Source organism: Mytilus galloprovincialis, chromosome 4 (genome assembly GCF_965363235.1).
Source record: "Mytilus galloprovincialis chromosome 4, xbMytGall1.hap1.1, whole genome shotgun sequence".
In the NCBI taxonomy this organism is placed as follows: Eukaryota; Metazoa; Mollusca; class Bivalvia; order Mytilida; family Mytilidae; genus Mytilus; species Mytilus galloprovincialis.
Window position 1 is genome coordinate 89,616,073 of NC_134841.1, and position 22,259 is coordinate 89,638,331.

Consider the following 22,259-nt stretch of genomic DNA (forward strand, 5'->3'; position numbering starts at 1 on the left):
ATCATTTCAAATCATCATTTTAATTATATGCGGTTAAAAACTAAAAGCTTTCTTTGGCAAGATATATAAACAATATAATAAACAAGAATGTGTCCAAAGTACATGGATGCCCCACTCGCACTATCCTTTTCCATGTTCCATGGACCGTGAAATTGGGTAATAATCTAATTTGGCATTAAAATAAGAAAGATTATACTATAGGGAACATATGTACTAAGTTTCAAGTTGATTGGACTTCAATTTTATCAAAAACTACCTTGACCAAAAACTTTAACTTGAAATTCCCACTTTCATTTTCTATGTTCAGTGGACCGTGAAATTGGGGTCAAAAGTCTAATTTGGCTTTAAAATTATAAAGATCATATCATAAGCAACAAGTGTATTAAGTTTCAAGTTGATTGGACTTCAGCTTCATCAAAAACTACCTTGACCAAAAACTTTAACCTGAAACTCCAACTTTCATTTTCTATGTTCAGTGGACCGTGAAATTGGGGTCAAAAGTCTAATTTGGCTTTAAAATTAGAAAGATCATATCATAAGCAACAAGTGTACTAAGTTTCAAGTTGATTGGACTTCAGCTTCATGAAAAACTACCTTGACCAAAAACTTTAACCTGAACGGACGGACGGACGAACGATCGAACGGAGCCACAGACCAGAAAACATAATGCCCCTCTACTATCGTAGGTGGGGCATAAAAAGTCAGATATATAAACAATATAATAACATTTTCAGATCAATTAACAGCTTGATAAACTATATGTAGTTAACCTATTCATTCTTTGCTGAATGATGATGATGTAGAAGTACCCACAGAAATTTTCAACACTATTGTAATTTGTATATATATATAAAACAGCTATATGATGGAGATGTCTACACAGAAAATTTATGAAATTGCAAACAATTGTTATATCAAAAAGTACGTCCAAAAATGACAATAAAAGTAAAAAGTTTACATATAAAATTTATGTTTGAGGTAGTTATATATAAAATAAAATTGAAAATAGAAATGTGGAATGTGTCAAAGAGACAACAACCAGAACATAGCAGGCAATTTGGAAAAAAATGTAATGGGTCAGAGGCACTACATTTAAAACATTGCTTTTATTAGGAATGTATTATGAGAACAGTTTAAACAAATGCAATGCCAAATTTTCATTTTTTGAAGTGTAAATCTGACCATATCACCATTTATATTTGTTTCTGTAATCGTCCAAAATTTATACATGAAGTTTTCATATAATTAATGCCCTTTCACAGTACAACTCAACATTATAAAGGTCCAGACCCAATATAATTATATCCTTCCTCAATAAAACATGCAAAGAAAATTCCATAATCATAAAAATTCAAATTACCCGGTATTGGGGATAATACAGGAGTTATCTATCTGCTTGACAGATCTGAAAATTGATAACACAATGAAAAGATTCAAGACTTAACATCAAATAAATCCATGTTACAGAGGCAGAGTAATTATAGATTATTACATGGCATTTTCTGTATTGGCCCTGGTATCAGCCCTAGACTCCCATATCAAACCAGAGGGCTTGATATGGGTCATGGGCTGATACCACGGACCATATGGAAAATGCCATGTAATAATCTATTTATCCCATATTTTAAAGCAAGAGAAAAAAGATAGCATTAAACCAAATTATGTTTGATATTTTCAACAAAAATTCCAAAAAACATTTAACGGAAAAAATTTGAAAAATGTATCACAGTGAGTTATCAAAATTTGTTTCTCTAATGTTTGTTCTATTTTCACATTTCCTGACTAGTGTGAGAAAAATATTTCTCCTCACTAGTGAAAAATCTGTTCTCGGTAAATGATTAGTCGAAATTTGATTATGACTTCAAAATGTTTTGCTTTCTTCTCAATTTTCCTATTGTGACGTCATGAAAAAAGGCGACCTTGCCTGATGACGTCATATATAAAGAATACAAGTTTCGGGAAATCTTTGAAAAAGAATGATTAAAGTCATCAGAGAAACAGATTCCGACACTATAACTTGTGTATTACGATATTTCTCCACTCTTGACAGTTAAATTTAATTATTTAAACAAATGCAATGCCAAATTTGTATCACAACGAGTAAACCAAGTTTGTATCACAGTGAGTAAACAAAGTTTTGTGAAAAGTTTAACAAATAATTCACAATAAATATATTAATTCTCAGAATTGTAAATATTAAACGACTTAAAGTGTTACATTTCCAAATAATGCTGAGGAAGAATACACCATATTGCTACTATGATTTAGAAATATGTTCCGTTTGAACTTTCGATGTCATATTACAACAATAACTTTTCCTGAGGGGTCATATATTTTCTAAATTCTTTATGACGTAAAAATTTTACAGTAACTTTTGTGATTTCCACTGTTGATTTTTACATTTTTTTCAACAACAGCAGATTCATAACTTTCTAAATTTCTTTTCATTGTGTTCTCATTTTTCATTTTTTTGTATGAATTTACATACATCAATCTGTGAGAAACTTTTCCTGATCATCTAGCTGCTTGGGATGACAACTTGTTTACAAATAGTTTTCGCTTGACAGTTTACCGGAAGTTAAACTCGGGGGCTTGATATGAATTTTCCTGTAGCAAACACTACATGGTGCATTTAGAATTAATTTTTATGTTACAAATAAAATGCGCGCTTAAAACTATCATTCTATAAATAATTAAAAACCCTTAAACAATCATATGCTCCGAAAATACAATCTTGGATATGATTATATATTAAATATGAAATAAATATATATCTATGAATATTAAAAACTTGATCAGAAGAGAAAGAACAAAATTTGAAAGTATCACCTGATATTACTCTTGAAAAAGGGTAAGACTAAGAACAAATACCAGTAAAACGGTGAAAATTTTGACATCAGATGTCGTTCTTAATCTTGAAGAAGCTTCTGTCCAAGTTATATAAATAAGATTTGACAAAGATATTGTAGTCTAAAATCCACACTATATCTAAATGTTAACTGCCAAGTCAATTTATCAGTAAAATACAGAATAATAACTCAACATTTTACTGTGAATAAATTGTTTTCATCATTGAGAAGATTCTGTCTAATTGTTTTAATATTCCACTACGTTTTGACAAGTTATTGATGTTTGAAAAACTTTAACACATTCTGAGCATAAGTATACATAAGGTGTACTGACAACCCATCGTCTCTGATGTATTGTACAATTTCTATTTCTGGATTCCCTGCTTTTCATTATCGGTAATATCAAAATATATTGTAATTTGCAATCATTTTTCAAAGAAAATATAAGAAAACAGCACATAAAGTGATATGATATAAATTTCAATAACAATAAAATCATTCCACAGTGTATTAGAGTTATCATTCCACAGTGGATTAGAGTTATCATTCCACATTGTACATGGTGTATTAGAGTTATGTTGGAAAAGACCAATGATTTACTGTAAAATTTTGAAAAAAAGGTCAAAAACAAATTCTCCTATACTTGTTTAGAAACGTAAATATGACTAAAACTAATGGTGATACTGATATTTATAAACAAACATTGTCTGAGTGCAATTAGTGCAACAAATGTTTTTTATAAAGATTTGTAAAACACTGAAATATAAAGGTCTATGTAAAAAGCATAACATATAAACAAAAACAACAAAATGAAAAAATTCCACAAGGAGAAAAACTTGCTATTCATCCAAGTTTCTACCTGATATTTATGGCACTATAAATATGGATAATCACAGAAATACTTAATAATTTGTATCAATCAGTAATAAAACTATGTCTATAATGAGCATGCATATAGCATAAACAGACTACATGTATCGACAACTCCTGAACAAATGTTCATCCAAAATGTACAATGGAGGTACACATTGCAACAAACACAGCTATGTCATACAAATGGTCAATGATGAAAACAATCACTGCTCTACAGGAAAACAAACAGTGAGGGATGTCACTAATGGTTACCAGAACTCCAAGTCCAACACCGACTCTGATGGCACCTTCTACTCCAGATATGCCAAGATAAGACCTGTAATATAATAGCAATTTATTCTTAATTGATTACATTAAGATCTTTGTAAACAGATTGTATGTGCAGTAAAACATTTAAGATATTGACAAATACTAAAATTTATAGTTTTATATCAAATTACAGCATAACCCAACAATAGTAAAAGCATGCACATACCCTATGCAATCTGAGTCATCATGGAATCATTAACCAGGAATAATATACTGTGGATTCATTATTATTTATGGGATACATTTCATGAATTTTGTTGATGTTAGTAGTTAGTACACCAATAATTTCAATGTTCAACAGTATATATATATAATTATATTTACTATAGATTTGTATACAGACTTTGGCAAAAACCATCTAAAACCATTTGTTCCTCTATCCTAGAAAATTGGATCAACTAAACAAGAAGTTTCAAACATATTGTCATACTAAGTATTAACCCCACTTCTAATTTAAGGAACCAGAAAAGAGGAATTTGGTGTATGAAGAGCAGTTACAAGTAATTACCGGTAATCATTGTCAAGCTCACAACAGACTGATTATGAAGTCATGATGTTTAGAAGTACAGGAAGAATGTTTGATTATGTGGTCAGGCTTCCCTAAATGTATATCACACTTTCCTGTAAACTTATGCTCATTTTAAACTTTTCTTTTGTGGAAAATTCTCAATGGTTTCTGTTATCTGTGTTAAAAGAATATCAGGCTATAAAATTAAGACACCAAACAACACACTAAAACATATTTCTCCACATTGATTTTGATAGAAAGAGTCCATAATACATATGAACCATTTTTTTGGCAAATATGGTCAATTTCATTTGATCATTCAACCTTAAAATTTTCAGGTAAGGATCATGAGAAACAATTGATTATGTCAGGTAAATGATTTTATCTAAGGAACATGTAAAGTCACCGGTGACCTCATTGCATTCAATTTGATTTTTGTAAAATATCTTTTCATGACCAAGATGATACAGATGCATATGTTTTTTCATTTATACCATGTATACTGTTCCAAATTTATTGTTTTTTTGTTTGTTGTTGTTATTTAAAAAAAAAAAAGGGTTCTGTTTACATTCAATTGAGTAGTTGTACTTTTGAAATTTCTTATAATATTATAGTCTTACAGTAGTATGTAATGAAGAACAAGAGCAAGACAAGCTTGTCCAACAATACAGACACCAATCGCTACAGGAAAATTGCCTTCTCTACTGATCTGTTCTGAAGACTTCCCAGGATAGTTGTTGTTCATCCATGGTTTGCCAAGGAAGTATGAGGAATACCATATTGTTCCAATGATCTGACTTGCTACAACGCTTATGATTACACCCAACATATTGGAATCTACAAAGTTATTCATGTACGTAATAAATCATCATTTTTATCTTTATAAGTGTCCAAATTGATAATTGTAAGGGGGCCCACTCCAGTCATGCTTCAGTGATTTCCTATATATATTGAACCATTTTTTTCGTCAAGGGGCCAGTTCAAGCCCTATGTAAGTCTTCTATGATTTGCTTTAATGTTTTTATTTGTTTATGTTTTTGGTATTTTGTAATATAATTGAAATTAAGTGTGTTTTCTATTACAAGTCTTTTGTAATTCCACTACCTGTTGATAACAGTACATGACCATGATGACAGTAGACAATTAAATACTATAATATATAAAGACTTTTTTTTATTCATGACAAATGAAGTAACTTTAACAAAGGGTGAGAGAGTTATAATGAAAATATACAAGTGGGTATCAACTACTAAAAGTTGACAATCAAGTCAAGAGTACTAGTTTTTTTTTAATATCAAAATAGTTTTTTTGTTTCCATTTTAAGGTTCATCATAAGGAATTGAAAAATATGGCCGTGTTTACACCTCCAAAATTACTATGAGTACAGACAAACTGGTACATCCAGGAAAGTTTTAAGGCATGGCAGGAACTAGATATATAAAAGTTATATGAAGTCTAGCTACGTTTCAGAAAATTATAAACTTACCTGGATTTTGATGTTCATTTTTTTCCAGTCTGCAGAAGATAGCAAAATAAACAAACACCTGAGTTTCATTTGATACGGTCCACTCAGTTACACAGTTTAAACCTGTTAAATCACCTATTGTTTACAGGTGTCTATTGTCCATCTATTGTCCATTTAAATCAATACTACCCACAACATTGATTATGTGAGGGGAGCTTCAGTGGCGGATCCAGCCATTTTAAAAAGGGGGGTTCCCAACCCAGAGTAAAGGGGGGGTTCCAACTATATGCTCCCATTCAAATGCATTGATCGGCCAAAAAAAAGGGGGGGTTCCAACCCCCGGACCCCCCCCCCCCCCACCCACCCCCCTGGATCCGCCACTGAGCTTCTCAATCGTTTTCACTACTTAGTTAATTTTTGCACCTTCTGCAGGAACGAAAAAAATGGATAGCAAAATCTAGAAAAGTTTATAATTTTCTGAAACATAAAATGCATTTAAAATTTATATATCTAGTTCCTGCCATCCCTTAAAACTGTTGCAGGTGTATATGTTAGTCTGTACTCAGAGTAAAATTTGGGGTGTAAATACGGCCATTTTAGCCAAAAGGTTATGATGAACCTTAACTGTTACAATAAGCTTAATTGGGAAAGACTCAGTTAGATATTGTTTATCACTCTCAATGAAGGGATTTTACCACAGGCAGTGTCTCAATCAGAAACATATATATTTAAAAACATGTCTCTGATATATAATTTTGTTAACTGTCCCCAGTCTCAATTATTCAATTTAAAATGCTGTTTAATTTATATTAACAGAATATTACAAACTGATTTGGTCAAAAACATCAATTAACCATTCCAATAATGGGCCTTACCACTTAATTTGTCTTCAACAAGAAATAAATCTAATACACCGGTCAAATGTTAGTGTCAGTAATTTTTCTGTTGTTGTTTACGTTTTGTAAACTACACGTGGATAATTCCCGCCAAAATTTGGAGGAAAACGAATAAAAGTAAAAAATCTTTTACCCTTATTGCTTATATAATTTACTTTGACTCTATAGTTATAAAATACTACAGTGAGTAAACATGTTAGCTATAGCATAATATGTTGTGTTGTAACGTCATTAGATCTAATATTTTTTAAACAGTAACGATTAAATCTTTTTGTCTAAAAATTCGTAATATGGAAAATTATTTTATAAATGGAAGCTGGACAGGGACATATTCGCGGTGCGACAGAGTTGATAAACATTCGCGAATTCATTCAGAAATGGGATTCAACAGTAATACCTGGTATTTCTGAGACGGATAAGAAGTATACTCCAATGAGAGATGTTCTAGCTCAAGAACTGGAAGTTGAAAGACAAACAATAGCCGAATTAGAGAGTGTTTGCAAGTAAGCGAAGGGAGAAAACTCTGTCTGAACTATGACTTATTTGTAAATATGTTCATTTAGATTAATTTTTTCAATAGACTATACATAGATAAACTCCTAATGATGCACCAAACCAACAATACCAAACAAAAAATACCCTAAAAATTCTGATTTGTAGCAAGTGGGTCTCACTGGGGTCTAAGTGTGAAGAGGGATTGCTGAATTTTTGTAAGTGTGACAAGTGACAGTCAAATTATTGTGCTGTGAAAACGGGAAATGATGTCTAGCGGGATACAAGAAATTACAAAAAAAAAATGAGAATTGCTTACAATATAGTGTACAGATCCGAAATCAGAACCCCATATGTCACAGAATGTTAGTTCCGTCAAAATATTTATTCCAAAGATAATTTATTATGTAACAAAAGTTCCAATTGGAATTATTGTTATGTGATATTTATTCCATCAGCATAATAAAAGGAACAATGCCTCAGAATTTTTGTCACATAAAACAAATTCCAATAGGATGTTTTATTACATAATAACTTTTCTTTGGAATAAATATTATGGTGGAAATTTCATCTTATGACTGGTATAACATTTTGACTTTTATCATTTTAACATACATGTATCATTCATTAAAATGAAAAAAAATGGGGAAAAATCTTATGTAATAGTTATTCCGATTGGAAAAAAAATATTAATATTATTCTGATTGGAAAAATATTATATAATATCATTTCCGATCCAAAAATTTTATTTTATATTCTTTCCATAACTAATGCCGGAATGGTAAATTGGTATTTATAATGATTATAAGAACAGGTATCGTGAATATGGGAAATAATTGTTCCCAATGTTGTAGACATTAAAGAATCATTTCTCATTACAATGATTACATATATAATTATCATTTATATTTCACAGCTAAACTTTTTAACATAATTACATACTTTAAGAAGATAAATCTTTTCTCTTACTCATTAGCTTCCATGTTTCAGTATACATTCAGGTGAATATATCTAACTCATGAACACTTTTCATTTTTCATAATAATCATATAATTAACATTTAAAACCTGTTTTGATTTAGAATATAATCAGCATTTAACAGTCAGGGGACTTACTTAAATAAGTGATTTTCTAAATCACTGATTCAAGTAACATTATTTCCATAAAGGTTGGAAGTTAGAGTTGTCTTTCTTTAACAATCACCTATTTAAGTAGTACAAATTAATCACTAGAAGAAGTGATTTAATTTTATTGTAGCTTTAAATATAGAATACTAATGATCCAGGGACTAATTATGTTTCTAAACTTATCAGAACCAACATCTGTGTTGCCTAGGATGACCAGGTCATTTCAGGTGATGACCTTGTACTGAATCTAGGATTATGACATAAAAATCACTTGTTTAAGTATCAGACCTCAATTTCCTTAAAAAAAATCACTTCTTTAAGTATCATTCTTTTAATAACCCCCACTAATTTCAACACCCCCGAACAGTGATATTTTTATCGCGAACAGTAGAATTTGATTACATAATCTGAAAGATAAAACCTTGAACTTCACAGCAAAAATACTCCCACTGCTGGGAAAAATCTTTGAAGAAAATATCAGTTCATTATGTAAAGCCATTATTATAGCATTTTTTCAACTAAAATAGAATTTTTAGCTAAATGATAGCATCAAAGGCTTAAACCTTGCTACTTAAAAGAAGCAAAAAGTTCATTTTTTTTAAATTTTACTAATTAAAAGATATTATTTAAACCTATGTGTTTAAAATTTTGAAAAAACTACAAAATCCCAATTTGTGACAAAACCTCGAATTTGCTACTCAAATAAGTGATTTAAAAATCACTTATTTCAGTAAGTCCCCTGACTGTTTAAAAACTGTTTTTATTTATATAATAATCAATTAGGTGTAAACTAAACTTCAGCATAATTGGAACATTTGTTATACTCATCACATATAAGATAAGTTCCTAATATCAGTGGAACAAATATAATACAGATGGAAAAAGTATTCCATGACATAATTTCCGCAGAACAAATATTATTATGATATTGTTTCCCTCAGGAACAAATCTTATTCGCAACAAATATACATTGACAACTTGAGGGTAATAATATAAATGGCCATTACCGTTTGACACCAAACAGTCATTTTCGGCTACCATTAGTGTCAAAATATGATAAAATTTTACCCTGATTGATCAAAATATCCTTATTGGGATTTTACAGAGGACTCAAATAATAATCATTGCCGACATTTCTGAAAAAATTTAACGTGATTTGTCAAAATAAGTGAACATTTTATTGTTAAAATTTACTGTTAACATCATTTGGCAAGAATTTTTACGATTATTTGTCATGAAGTACGCCCATTTTATGTTTCAGTGCAAATAATTTACTGTGTGGAGAAGAAAAAACAGACATATCAATGTTGTCATGTATTCCAGAATCTGTAGACTTGGTCTCAGTCAGGTAAGTCAGACATATCAATGTTGTCATGTATTCCAGAATCTGTAGACTTGGTCTCAGTGAGGTAAGTCAGACATATCAATGTTGTCATGTATTCCAGAATCTGTAGACCTGGTTTCAGTCAGGTAAGTCAGACATATCAATGTTGTCATGTATTCCAGAATCTGTAGACTTGGTCTCAGTCAGGTAAGTCAGACATATCAATGTTGTCATGTATTCCAGAATCTGTAGACCTGGATTCAGTCAGGTAAGTCAGACATATCAATGTTGTCATGTATTCCAGAATCTGTAGACTTGGTCTCAGTCAGGTAAGTCAGACATATCTATGTTGTCATGTATTCCAGAATCTGTAGACCTGGTCTCAGTCAGGTAAGTCAGACATATCAATGTTGTCATGTATTCCCGAATCTGTAGACTTGGTCTCAGTCAGGTAAGTCAGACATATCAATGTTGTCATGTATTCCAGAATCTGTAGACCTGGTCTAAGTCAGGTTAGTCAGACATATCAATGTTGTCATGTATTCCAGAATCTGTAGACCTGGTCTAAGTCAGGTTAGTCAGACATATCAATGTTGTCATGTATTCCAGAATCTGTAGACTTGGTCTCAGTCAGGTAAGTCAGACATATCAATGTTGTCATGTATTCCAGAATCTGTAGACTTGGTCTCAGTCAGGTAAGTCAGACATATCAATGTTGTCATGTATTCCACAATCTGTAGACTTGGTCTCAGTCAGGTTGGTCAGACATATCAATGTTGTCATGTATTCCAGAATCTGTAGACTTGGTCTCAGTCAGGTAAGTCAGACATATCAATGTTGTCATGTATTCCAGAATCTGTAGACTTGGTCTCAGTGAGGTAAGTCAGACATATCAATGTTGTCATGTATTCCAGAATCTGTAGACCTGGTTTCAGTCAGGTAAGTCAGACATATCAATGTTGTCATGTATTCCAGAATCTGTAGACTTGGTCTCAGTCAGGTAAGTCAGACATATCAATGTTGTCATGTATTCCAGAATCTGTAGACCTGGATTCAGTCAGGTAAGTCAGACATATCAATGTTGTCATGTATTCCAGAATCTGTAGACTTGGTCTCAGTCAGGTAAGTCAGACATATCTATGTTGTCATGTATTCCAGAATCCGTAGACCTGGTCTCAGTCAGGTAAGTCAGACATATCAATGTTGTCATGTATTCCCGAATCTGTAGACTTGGTCTCAGTCAGGTAAGTCATACATATCAATGTTGTCATGTATTCCAGAATCTGTAGACTTGGTCTCAGTGAGGTAAGTCAGACATATCAATGTTGTCATGTATTCCAGAATCCGTAGACCTGGTTTCAGTCAGGTAAGTCAGACATATCAATGTTGTCATGTATTCCAGAATCTGTAGACTTGGTCTCAGTCAGGTAAGTCAGACATATCAATGTTGTCATGTATTCCAGAATCCGTAGAATTGGTCTCAGTCAGGTTAGCCAGACATATCAATGTTGTCATGTATTCCAGAATCCGTAGACTTGGTCTAAGTCAGGTTAGTCAGACATATCAATGTTGTCATGTATTCCAGAATCCGTAGACTTGGTCTCAGTCAGGTTAGTCAGACATCAATGTTGTCATGTATTCCAGAATCTGTAGACTTGGTCTCAGTCAGGTTAGTTAGACATATCAATGTTGTCATGTATTTCATTTTTGTGGTTCAACTGTACCCAAGAAAGCCATGAAAATTGGTATCCAACAAATGATACTGAATCCATAGTAAAGAATAAATGTCAGAATATTTCACAGCTATTATCATGACTCTTTATCATTCAACAGCTGGTTGTTTTGTCATTTTTATGGTATGAGCATATCAGTTGTTCATGATGCAACTGTCTACACATAGCAGTGTGTCAAACAACCCTTAAAATCATTTTATCTTGAGGTCTGGCTTAACTCCAAGGCAATTTTCTATATATATTTGTCCTACTAACAAAGAAACTTTTAACATGTTTAAATTATGGGTGTCACATTCCTGAAATTATTTGTGTAAACATTTTTAAGGAAAAAATCAGATTGTTATGATTTCATTATCTTCCTGTGGTAAAACAATCAAGTGTGACTTTACATTTAAGGTATTACAATTAAAATGTATTTAATAGTTGTTTATTATCATTCACATATATTACACAGGATGCAGAAAAGGGAACTGGAGAGACGAGAAGCAGATAAAATATATAAAACAACAGTGTTGAGGAGATTAAAATACTCAAGCCTGGATGAGAAAAATGTAAAGAATTAGAAGTAGCTTTAACAATGGGATTCAAATCTATTACTGAATTCAGTGTTTTCCACCGATTTTTTGTATACAGTAGGGGGAGGTGGGATTAAATTGGTAAAAGGACTTCTCAAAACTTCAAATGCACTTATAAGTTTCCCAGTGATATCTTTTTCGTTGACTGTCTCACTAGCAGTAACTTTTATAAACTGAGCAAGACTATCTATCTATCCATCTTTAAAGACTTAATGAAAATTACAAACCATTACCATGTTTACCAAATACAATTTTTTTCATTAAACATGTTAAATGAGGTCATTTTAAAGTAAATTGATCAGATTTTTGTTAATTTTGGCATAGCTGTGGTAGGTTAAACTTGTTCTGAAAATAAAATAGATAGATTGATTGATGTTTATGCCACTTTCACCACTATTGTGCTATTTTGTAGCTGTCAGTTTTTATTGGTAGAGAAAACTAGAGTGCCCTGAGAGAACTACAACCTTCAGTAGGAAAACTGACAATCTCTGAAAAAAAATGTATATATCTTGTGCAAATTCATTATGGATTAATAAGACATTTTTTTTCAGAGTTCAGCATTATATCATGACCAGAAACCTGGAGAAGATCTTGGAGAATATGAAATTAATCTTCCAAATGTCATCATAAATATTAGAGTATACCCTCCTTTTAAATTCCTGAAAATGCAGAATGTTCATAATAAGGTTTGATATTTTACATTTCAATCATTCTGATTTTAACAACATTTGTTAAGGTTAAATTTCAAAGTGTTATCCAGATATAAAAGCTACAATACACATATAACAACCATACAATATGGTATTAGAACATAAAAGTATATGTAGTATATGGGTCATAAAAAAAAGTGCAAATTTCGACGAGGTAATATTTTGAAAAATAATGTCATTGTTTAAAACATTTAAATGTGTCCCTCTATTCTATAGTATGGCAGCAACGATATGCAGAAATATGCAATAGTACTAAGTACTAAATATTATTGTTCAACATCAAACAACTGTTCCAATTTGTTGTTTTGGTTTATATTATTATTCATATAGCTGTGCATTCTATTCAAACATAAATTTCAGAATACATTTTCTTAAAAAAGTTGGCTGTCCTAATTATGGCTGTTGTAAATACTAAAAAATACACTTAGACTGAATATATATGTAAAATGTATAAGATTAAACGATAATAATATACCTAATCCTTCGTGTATGACCTAAAAACACTTTCATTCATGAATAAATAGTATTATATAGTAACACCACTGACCCTTCAGTAACTCCAATGACACAAAAGTATCACCATTGACATCACATTTCAACATGTTCAAATTTTTTATCAAAAAAAACCTTGACCAAAAACTTTTACCTGAAGTGGGACAGACGGATGGACGGACGAACAGACGGATGGACGGACGAACATACGGACGGACGAAAAAAGTGGTGTTACTAAACTGGTCAATGGTGTTATTTTATCAAAATGGTCTCACCATTGACAGTAACACCAATGATTTAAGGTGTATTTTAAGATTCAGTTATGAAATAAGTGCTCCATTCCCCTATTATAAGTGCTCCATTCCCCTATTACTGGTCATGCTGGTGCATGTTTCTGTAATCAATATATTTCATAATTCAAAGTTCAGGAAATGTTTTTTCATAAATAATTTTATAAGGGTACACCATGGACACTATTTTCATTTATGATATAGCTAAATTACTTATTTTTAAGATTTTTTCACTAAATTTTCAACATAAATGTTTGTTTTCTTTTGCATAACATGCTTACAGGTAGCATTACTAAAGGAGAAACTAATTTGCAACTGCTTTTAAAAATCTTGAGAAAGATAACTCTTACCCTACCAATTTGTCTTTTGGTTACACCATTGACCTAAAAATTAGACTTTTCCTTTGGGTGAAATTTTTTATTATAAAACCAACATACACCTCCCAAATCATTAAAAACTGTTTGTATGTATCAAAATGCAATAAAAAGTGATAAATCATAATAACAATTGAAATGACTAATAGTCCTATTTCTGACAGGTCTGAATGGATTTATAGTAAAAAATAACAATTGATTCTGGCTATATCCAAGGGTTGAAGAAAAGATTAAGGATATTTTTATAACATTTCATACTGTAAACTGTCTACAGTGTATCACAAAACATTCATATCTAACATATGCAAGTGTTATTTTGATATATTTTGATATATTTTTATGTCTTTTGCCTTAAACATACCAAATAACATCGTTTTGAGTGGGTTTTTTTTTTATAATGACTCATATGGCAAATCTATATCTATTTTCCAAGAAAGGTTATTGTAGTTTTAGAATTTTTGGCAATCGTTTTCTTTAATTCTATAAACCAACTTTTTTTTTTATATATATATTTACATGTAGCTGACTTGTGAACTGTTTATTTGTTCATGCTTTACTAATTACAGTCGACTCTCGTTATGTCGAAGTTAGCCGAACCAGAGAAATATTTCGAGATACACGTAGTTTGACTCATACGAACACCAGAAGTTTGAAAATCTAAGGGACACAACTCTTGCTTAGCTTGGTAAAGCTAAAATAAATCCGGGTGAATATGGCAAGGGGATCGATATTCTAGTATCAGATCGATGTATTTGTATGTCACAGTCTTTTATTATTTTTAATTATTCAGTTGTTTCAATTAAAAAAAAATCCTATAGCTTTTCCAACAGTAATTTCCGATCGATAGTTTCGTTATTCAGGTTGGTTATAGCTGACAAAATTGTTTATTCTCCGATACAAAAAATTTAAGAAAATTTTGATTTCTATTCATTTTGTTTTATCTCACTTTTTCTTTTCAAAAGAAAATATAACAAGATTAAAGACGCCGTTTTGAGTAGTTTTTAGGTGATCATCAACGGAAGCCATAATCCTCACTTTATACACACCCATGCTCATTAGTGTAAATCATAAATTTATTGTTTTGTAAACATTTTAAATACTTTTTCATGAACATTAATAATGTATCACTAATTATTTATATAAATAAAAATTCCATAAAAGATAATCTTAGGTAAACACTCATGGAAATAGCATGTCATAAATCAATACAGTACATGGTCAGTGACCGGAAATTTAATTACACGTGTATTGTCAGATTAACTCTTTAATCCAGTTAAATCCCGGAGGTCATGTTTTGACATATGTGTATTAGTTCGAGATAGAAAATGAATTTTGAATTCTTTTGTTAACCTTGGACCGTAAATTTAGTTTGACTCAACCGAAATTTCGACTCATCAGGAGTCAAATTACAGACTTTTGCATAGAATAAAGTTCGGGACCATGTGAAAACTTTGACTCATCCGAAACTTCGAGTCAACCGAGTTCAAGACAACGAGAGTTAACTGTACTTTGTTATCAATAAACTCATATAGTTGGACATTTGCACTAAAATATTTGTTCCTGTTATCTTGTTGCATATTCAAATTTTAAAGGATATTTTTTAAGTGAACTCAAGGTTTTAAGAAACTATTTATATTTTTATTATTTAGATAATGCCAGATCTGAATTTTAATGTTCTCGGAACACAGAAGTTGTCTGATTTACGTGACAAGATAAGTTGTGTAAATGACCTTGCTATAGCACATGACCTCAGTGATAACCCTGACAATGAATTTATGCCATATGCAAAGGTAAGAGTTTGATGAATATTATTAGAGTTCTGTATAATAGATAAAACAAATCTTTCGTTAATGAATGATCTAAATTAATTAAAATATATTTAAAGCCAAACTGTTCTTTAATTTTGACAATATTTAAAAATATATCAGTGTTCAAGACTTGGGTTGTTTTATTGTTCGACATATGAAGATGAGGTTGAAAAGCTAATCAAATATATTCCATCCCATTATTTTGTGCTGAACATGACCATAAACAAAAGTGACCAGCATCATGATGGAAACTGGTTGTAAATGTGCTTCAAAATAAAAAGAACAAGCTGTTTACTGATGAAATACTCATTTCATTTTAATGTCAGACTTATAAATTAGCTGGTATGTTTCTAAATACAATAAATAGAATGAGTGTTCCAAAATTATAACTTTTTTCCTTTGTTTATATAAGATGATTTTATATATTTCGTTGATGATTTATCTTTTTACACAGGATGTATATAAGTCTGGATTTTTCTACATAGAAGGAGTGTTTTATAATGATATGAGATATCCAGAATGTCAAGACTATGGCAGGTATTACAGATTATATCTCTGAATTCTTCTGAACCATAGACAAATATGAGATCATGCTTCCTACAATTTCTGTATCAATATATAAGTCTTTGTTTTGCCTCATTAGTAGACAGTACATATCTCATTTTATTCATTTAGTGTTACTGTACTCAAGCCAAGATTATAGATATAGGAAGATGTGGTATGAGTGCCAATGAGACAAATCTCCATCCAAATAACAATTTATAAAAGTAAATCATTATAGGTCATTGTACGGTCTTCAACACAGAGCCTTGGCTCACATCGAACAACAAGCTATAAAGGGCCCCAAAATTACTAGTGTAAAACCATTCAAACGGGAAAACCAACGGTGTAATCTATATAAAAAAAACGAGAAACAATTAATATTGTCCTTTTATAATTGGGAAAGCAAACAAAATATGTCTGAAGTATTTAAGTTAGTGGAATATATGAACAAATTATGTAAGTCAGTTGGAAAATGCTTGACTTGTCAAAATGCGCATAATCACACCATAAAAACACAAGATCCCATTCAAAGAGGGCTCACAGTTACTAAAAAATAGTTTAAAGTCAATTTCAACTAATAGATAAATAAGTGTGTTTTGTAAGTTTGTAGTAAAGAAATAAGACATTTGATTTACTGGTTATAAAATAGTTAAACATCCTGGGGTACATTAAATTAAAAAAAAGCACTTTGCTGTCCTAAAATTACTGCTGCAGAAAATGCAGGGGAGTTCTTAACATTGTTATAACAGTAAATCTTTATTTATTTAATTAGAGGTTACAAAATCTGTATGCTTAAATGAAAATTTACCAAAAGTAAATGTAAAAGTCTATACATGATAACATTTACCTTTATGTCAGTGATAAATGATTGACTATATTTCTCCACAGCTCCATCATGCAGTGGGCCTCACAACCAGGAAGAAAGATAGGTGAAATGAGAACAGAAAAGATGGAAGAATCATTATTCTTAAACCTGAATGTCAGATTAGGGCAGCCATATTGTTATATGCACCAAGGAGATTGTGAACATCTTATTATATTTACAGATATAAGGTAGTGCTTGCATCATGTTATACTTATATAATGGTAATGTCAGTGTACAAAGTGCCCAATTCTAGAAAAGTTGACATGGAAAAGAATCGAGTAAATGAAATTCCTTGAAAATGTGTTAGTCGAATGAGTGTCAATTTATTTAAGTACAATTTGAGTTCCTTTGTTTATCAGGTAAACTTGGCTTTAAGTTAGTACAAACAATCAAACAGAAATAGCTGAACAGCAATGTAGACACACAACTCAATACATTTAAGAAAACAAAACAAAAAGTAATGTGATTTTATTAACAGCTGCTAACTATTGAAGCTAGGGTTTATAATGATGGTTTTGTCTGTTCCTTTCAGATTGTTAAACTCAGATGACAGTCTTGATATTAGAGATTATCCAAGACTTATGAAAAAGAAGAGAGTAACACGAACATTATGTAGATCTTGTATGATGCATTCTGCAAGGTACTGTTGATAACAAAATAAATACAGTATATGTATTTATGGAGCACTATAGTTCATTTTCAAGTAATTTAATCACATTTTGATATGTGTTTATCAGATATAGTATAAAGACTATTGTAAATTTCATTCTTAAGGTAGTTCAGGGTTCCAAATTAAAACCATAAGACTTTTTTACAGTTAAATTAATAAAGCATGCAAACCAAGAGTTTAAATGCCTTGCTTGCCAACTTTGCTCAGACATTGTAATTAAGATTGACACCTAAATTCAATGGAGAGGTGGAGTAACAGTCTGTTTACTATATAAAAAAGAGTTGATTGGACAATGGATATTACAATTTTGATATTCATTAATCAATCAAACCCTTGTGTATAGTTAACAGACTGTTATACTCCACCTACCCATTGAAAGAAGGTGTCAATCTTAATTACAATGTCTGAGCAAAGTAAAAGTAACATTATCTGAGTTATCTCCCCTTATATGGCAAATTTGAAAAAAGTAAATAAATAATGTAAAAAAAAACAGTTATCAAAATAAGATAAAGCACACAATTTCTTCCTTTAAATGATTGCTTGCTTTATATATAACAAATAAACAGTTTGTTTAGACCCTTGGGGGCATGGTCTTTACTTAGAGATCAACACTTTGCTCTTAGTTTATATGAAGTTTGCCTGCCATTTGTAAGCAAATTGCAGAATGATAAAAAAAATAATAATTGGAAAGTCATCTGCGAACTGTTGTAAAAAAACTCATCATAGATACCAGGTTTAAAATTTTATATTTACGTCAGATGCGCGTTTCGTCTATAAAAGACTCATCGGTGACGGTCGAATCAAAAAATGTTACAAAGGCCAAATAAAGTATGAAGTTGAAGAGCATTGAGGACCAAAAATTCCTAAAAGTTTTGCCAAGTAATGGTACTTAGTAGGATCTCACACAGATATATACAATTATGATGCTATTAAAATGGTAATGGAGATATGTTGGGTCAATGCATAAAATATGATAAAATACACAAGTTTTTTATCATATTTTATGCATTTACCCAACATACTATTATATAAGAATTGAATGATTCTTTTTGTAACTTTATTGGAGTTTAAAAGCGTTGGATCAATATGGTGAGATACTGGAATAAACTCATTCAATTTGACAACAACCGCATCACCAAATTAGCATTCAATATTGACTATGATTGCTGTAAAAGTAATTGGTGCAGTGAAGTAAAGGATATACTAGACCAGCTTGAACTAGGAAATTTCTACGATCTGAAATCAGAGGTCGACTTATCATTGGTAGAAACTAACATTTTTGTCTGTATTCAGATATCTGGAGGAATTCTGTCCAACGCGTTTCAAAATTACGAACATATAGGAACTTTAAAACAGTCTTTGAAACTGAAAATTACGTTAATTTGAACTTGAGTAAAATTGAGCGGTCACATTTAGCGCAATGTAGAAGTGAAATTTTACCATTAATACTGGAAACTGGTAGATACTCAAAAGTGTGGAAGAAGGTTACTGAATATTCTGTAAAAATCAAGAAACTGAAACTGAGTTCCATTTTATGTTTGATTGTCCATTGTATATTGAATGTCGCATTAGCTTTTTTGGTAAACTATTAATAGAGGAAAACTTCACAGATTTGAATCATTCTGAAAAATTGAATTTTTTAATGACTTTCCATATAAGAAAATTAACAAAATATATAGTTCGTGGATTTCATATAAGATGTCAGTTGCTGTATAAAACTTAATTTTTTTGCATATTTAAAGCTTAAATTTTTGTTTACAAATATTTTTATGTCTATATATTTTTGAAATTTGCTTACGTGAACAAAAGATTAGAACATGATATAATTGTTTTATAATTATTTGATTTTATTTGAGGTGACTTATAGGTCCATTGGGCCGGGTGTATCAATATTTATCATATATTATGTTTATAATCTGTACATAATTTACACATGTCACTATAATAAACAATTTACTTACTTACCGTACTTTATCTTTTTCAGGTGGATTGTGTACAACAGTGAACATGCTCCAGAGAATCCTTGTTTCTTTTGTGATCAGTGTTTTAAATCATTTCATTATGACGAACATGGCAAGAAAATTGGAAATATTAAAGCTTATAAATACTTTGATCAGAGTGCGGCAATAAATTTATAGTTGACATTGAGTTTCTTGAATTTGTTCACCAGATTTATATGAGTCTTTTATACAAGTATACTGCCTTTCATCAGATTATCAGATATGTGCACATTCAGTATTAATCTCATCAATGAACATTCAAGCAATATATAGATTTACTGTCAGTCTAATGCTACAATATGTTTTGTCACATATTCATGAAACTTTGTTCACAGTTAGATCCTATCATGATGATGACCATATTTTCTAGGGCACCCTGCATGCTCTGGAGGCATATAACAGAGTTATTTCCCCTTTGCACTTAAAAATGTTTTGTACATTTTAGTGTGCACATTGTACGCAACTCCTCATATATGCTTTACGAAACTTTGATTGCTGAAAGATCTTTTTATAGAGTTGACATTTTCCTTATTTATTCTAATAAGGTCTTAAGAATTAAAAAAAAACCTTCATGCCAGTAAAAATGTATTAGTCTTATCAACACTTTATCTTGGAATGGAATTTTGCACTTGCATATAAATTAAGGATTTAGAGCAATATCTGAAGGCATAAACAACAAAAGTGTGGACAACTGTTTAAAATAAGACTGATGGATTGACAGACATAGGTAACAAACACCATGTGTCCCAGCCACTTAGTGCCAGGGAATAACATTCATGTAAATTTAGCAAAAATCCATTCAAAATGTTTACCACCAATTCAACTGAGAGCAAAGAAATTCTTTGAATGTCAATATTTTGAATTGTCACACTTTAATGCAATGGTTCTATCATTCCAATATTGAAAGTCTGTCAGCGAAGGGCAAAGTTTAAACATCCATACTCCATTAAAATACTTTTTCATACAGGGAATGACTGTAAATTCAGAACTTATTGTGAGCTTTTTATTAATGCAATTAATGCAACTGGGTGAATATCTTAATAAATAAGAACTCCCATTCTGTTATCTGATTGCAGATTTTCTTGTCAATAACAAAATTTCGTATTTTTGTACATTTAAAATAAAATCGCAATAATAAATGCATGCAATCATTTCTAAATTTAGAGTAATAATATGAATGCACAAACAGACTTTGCTCTTCATTATGGAATTAATGTTGAAAGTTTTTAAGATAAAGGCTCACATAAACTTCACATCCAGCTGCAAATTAATATGCATATTCAGGACGAGAACTTGTTAACGTAATATGAATATACATCCCTGCTTTGTACTAAACCTACACGCTGAGCTGGATGTTTAACCTGCTTGTTTACAATTTATTAATCCCCAGGAAGACCTGTCACCTTACCCAGACACGTTATTGTGACTCTGAGCCCACTAGTCTTTGCTCTCACTCCTTAATACCACATGCTTAGCAGAGATGCAGCAAATACTGAGTTCTTTGGATTAACCTGCTGGGGTTTGAATCCAACACCTCCCACATTCGAGGCGAACACACCACCATGATGTCATTGTTCATTAATAGGTGTTACTCAGATATTGTTGCAAGGTGTACAGATCGTTTAAGAGGGTTCATTTGACCTTGATCTCATTTTCATAGTTTTTGTCGAGCCTGCAACTTTTGTTGCAGAAAGCTCGACATAGGGATAGTGATCCGGCGGCGGCGGCTACGGCGGCGGCGGTGTTAGCTAACTTCTTAAAAGCTTTATATTTTAGAAGGTGGAAGACCTGGATGCTTCATACTTTGTATAAAGATGCCTCATGTTATGAAGTTTCCGTCAGTCACATGTCCAATGTCCTTGACCTCATTTTCATGGTTCAGTGACCACTTGAAAAAAAAGTTCAAATTTTTTGTAATGTTGAATTCTCTCTTATTATAAGTAATAGGATAACTATATTTGATATGTGCGTACCTTGCAAGGTCCTCATGTCTGTCAGACAGTTTTCACTTGACCTCGACCTCATTTCATGGATCAGTGAACAAGGTAAAGTTTTGGTGGTCAAGTCCATATCTCAGATACTATAAGCAATAGGGCTAGTATATTCGGTGTACGGAAGGACTGTAAGGTGTACATGTCCAACTGGCAGGTGTCATCTGACCTTGACCTCATTTTCATGGTTCAGTGGTTATAGATAAATTTTTGTGTTTTGGTCTGTTTTTTTCATACTATATGCAATAGGTCTACTATATTTGTTATATGGAATGATTGTAAGGTGTACATGTCTAGAGGGCAGATGTCATGTGACCTTGACCTCATTTTCATGGTTCAGTGGTTATAGTTAAATTTTTGTGTTT

At 31.3% G+C, this 22,259-nt stretch overlaps 2 protein-coding genes across 2 annotated transcripts; one reads left to right on the forward strand and one right to left on the reverse strand.

The window, feature by feature from the left end:
• LOC143073341 (uncharacterized) lies at positions 1-6,984 on the reverse strand. The gene is made up of 3 exons (XM_076248795.1): positions 6,880-6,984; positions 5,160-5,376; positions 1-4,038 (listed from the first exon to the last, which is right to left on the reverse strand). Exons 2-3 carry the CDS (start codon positions 5,366-5,368, stop codon positions 3,849-3,851), a joined length of 399 nt encoding a protein of 132 aa, XP_076104910.1. The 5' UTR covers positions 5,369-5,376; positions 6,880-6,984; the 3' UTR covers positions 1-3,848.
• A 206-nt stretch (positions 6,985-7,190) lies between these two features.
• Positions 7,191-20,045, forward strand: LOC143073337 (snRNA-activating protein complex subunit 3-like). The gene is made up of 9 exons (XM_076248788.1): positions 7,191-7,403; positions 9,781-9,867; positions 12,031-12,127; positions 12,703-12,837; positions 15,667-15,807; positions 16,280-16,362; positions 17,257-17,421; positions 17,766-17,873; positions 19,888-20,045. Exons 1-9 carry the CDS (start codon positions 7,210-7,212, stop codon positions 20,039-20,041), a joined length of 1,164 nt encoding a protein of 387 aa, XP_076104903.1. The 5' UTR covers positions 7,191-7,209; the 3' UTR covers positions 20,042-20,045.
• Positions 20,046-22,259: the final 2,214 nt, after the last annotated feature.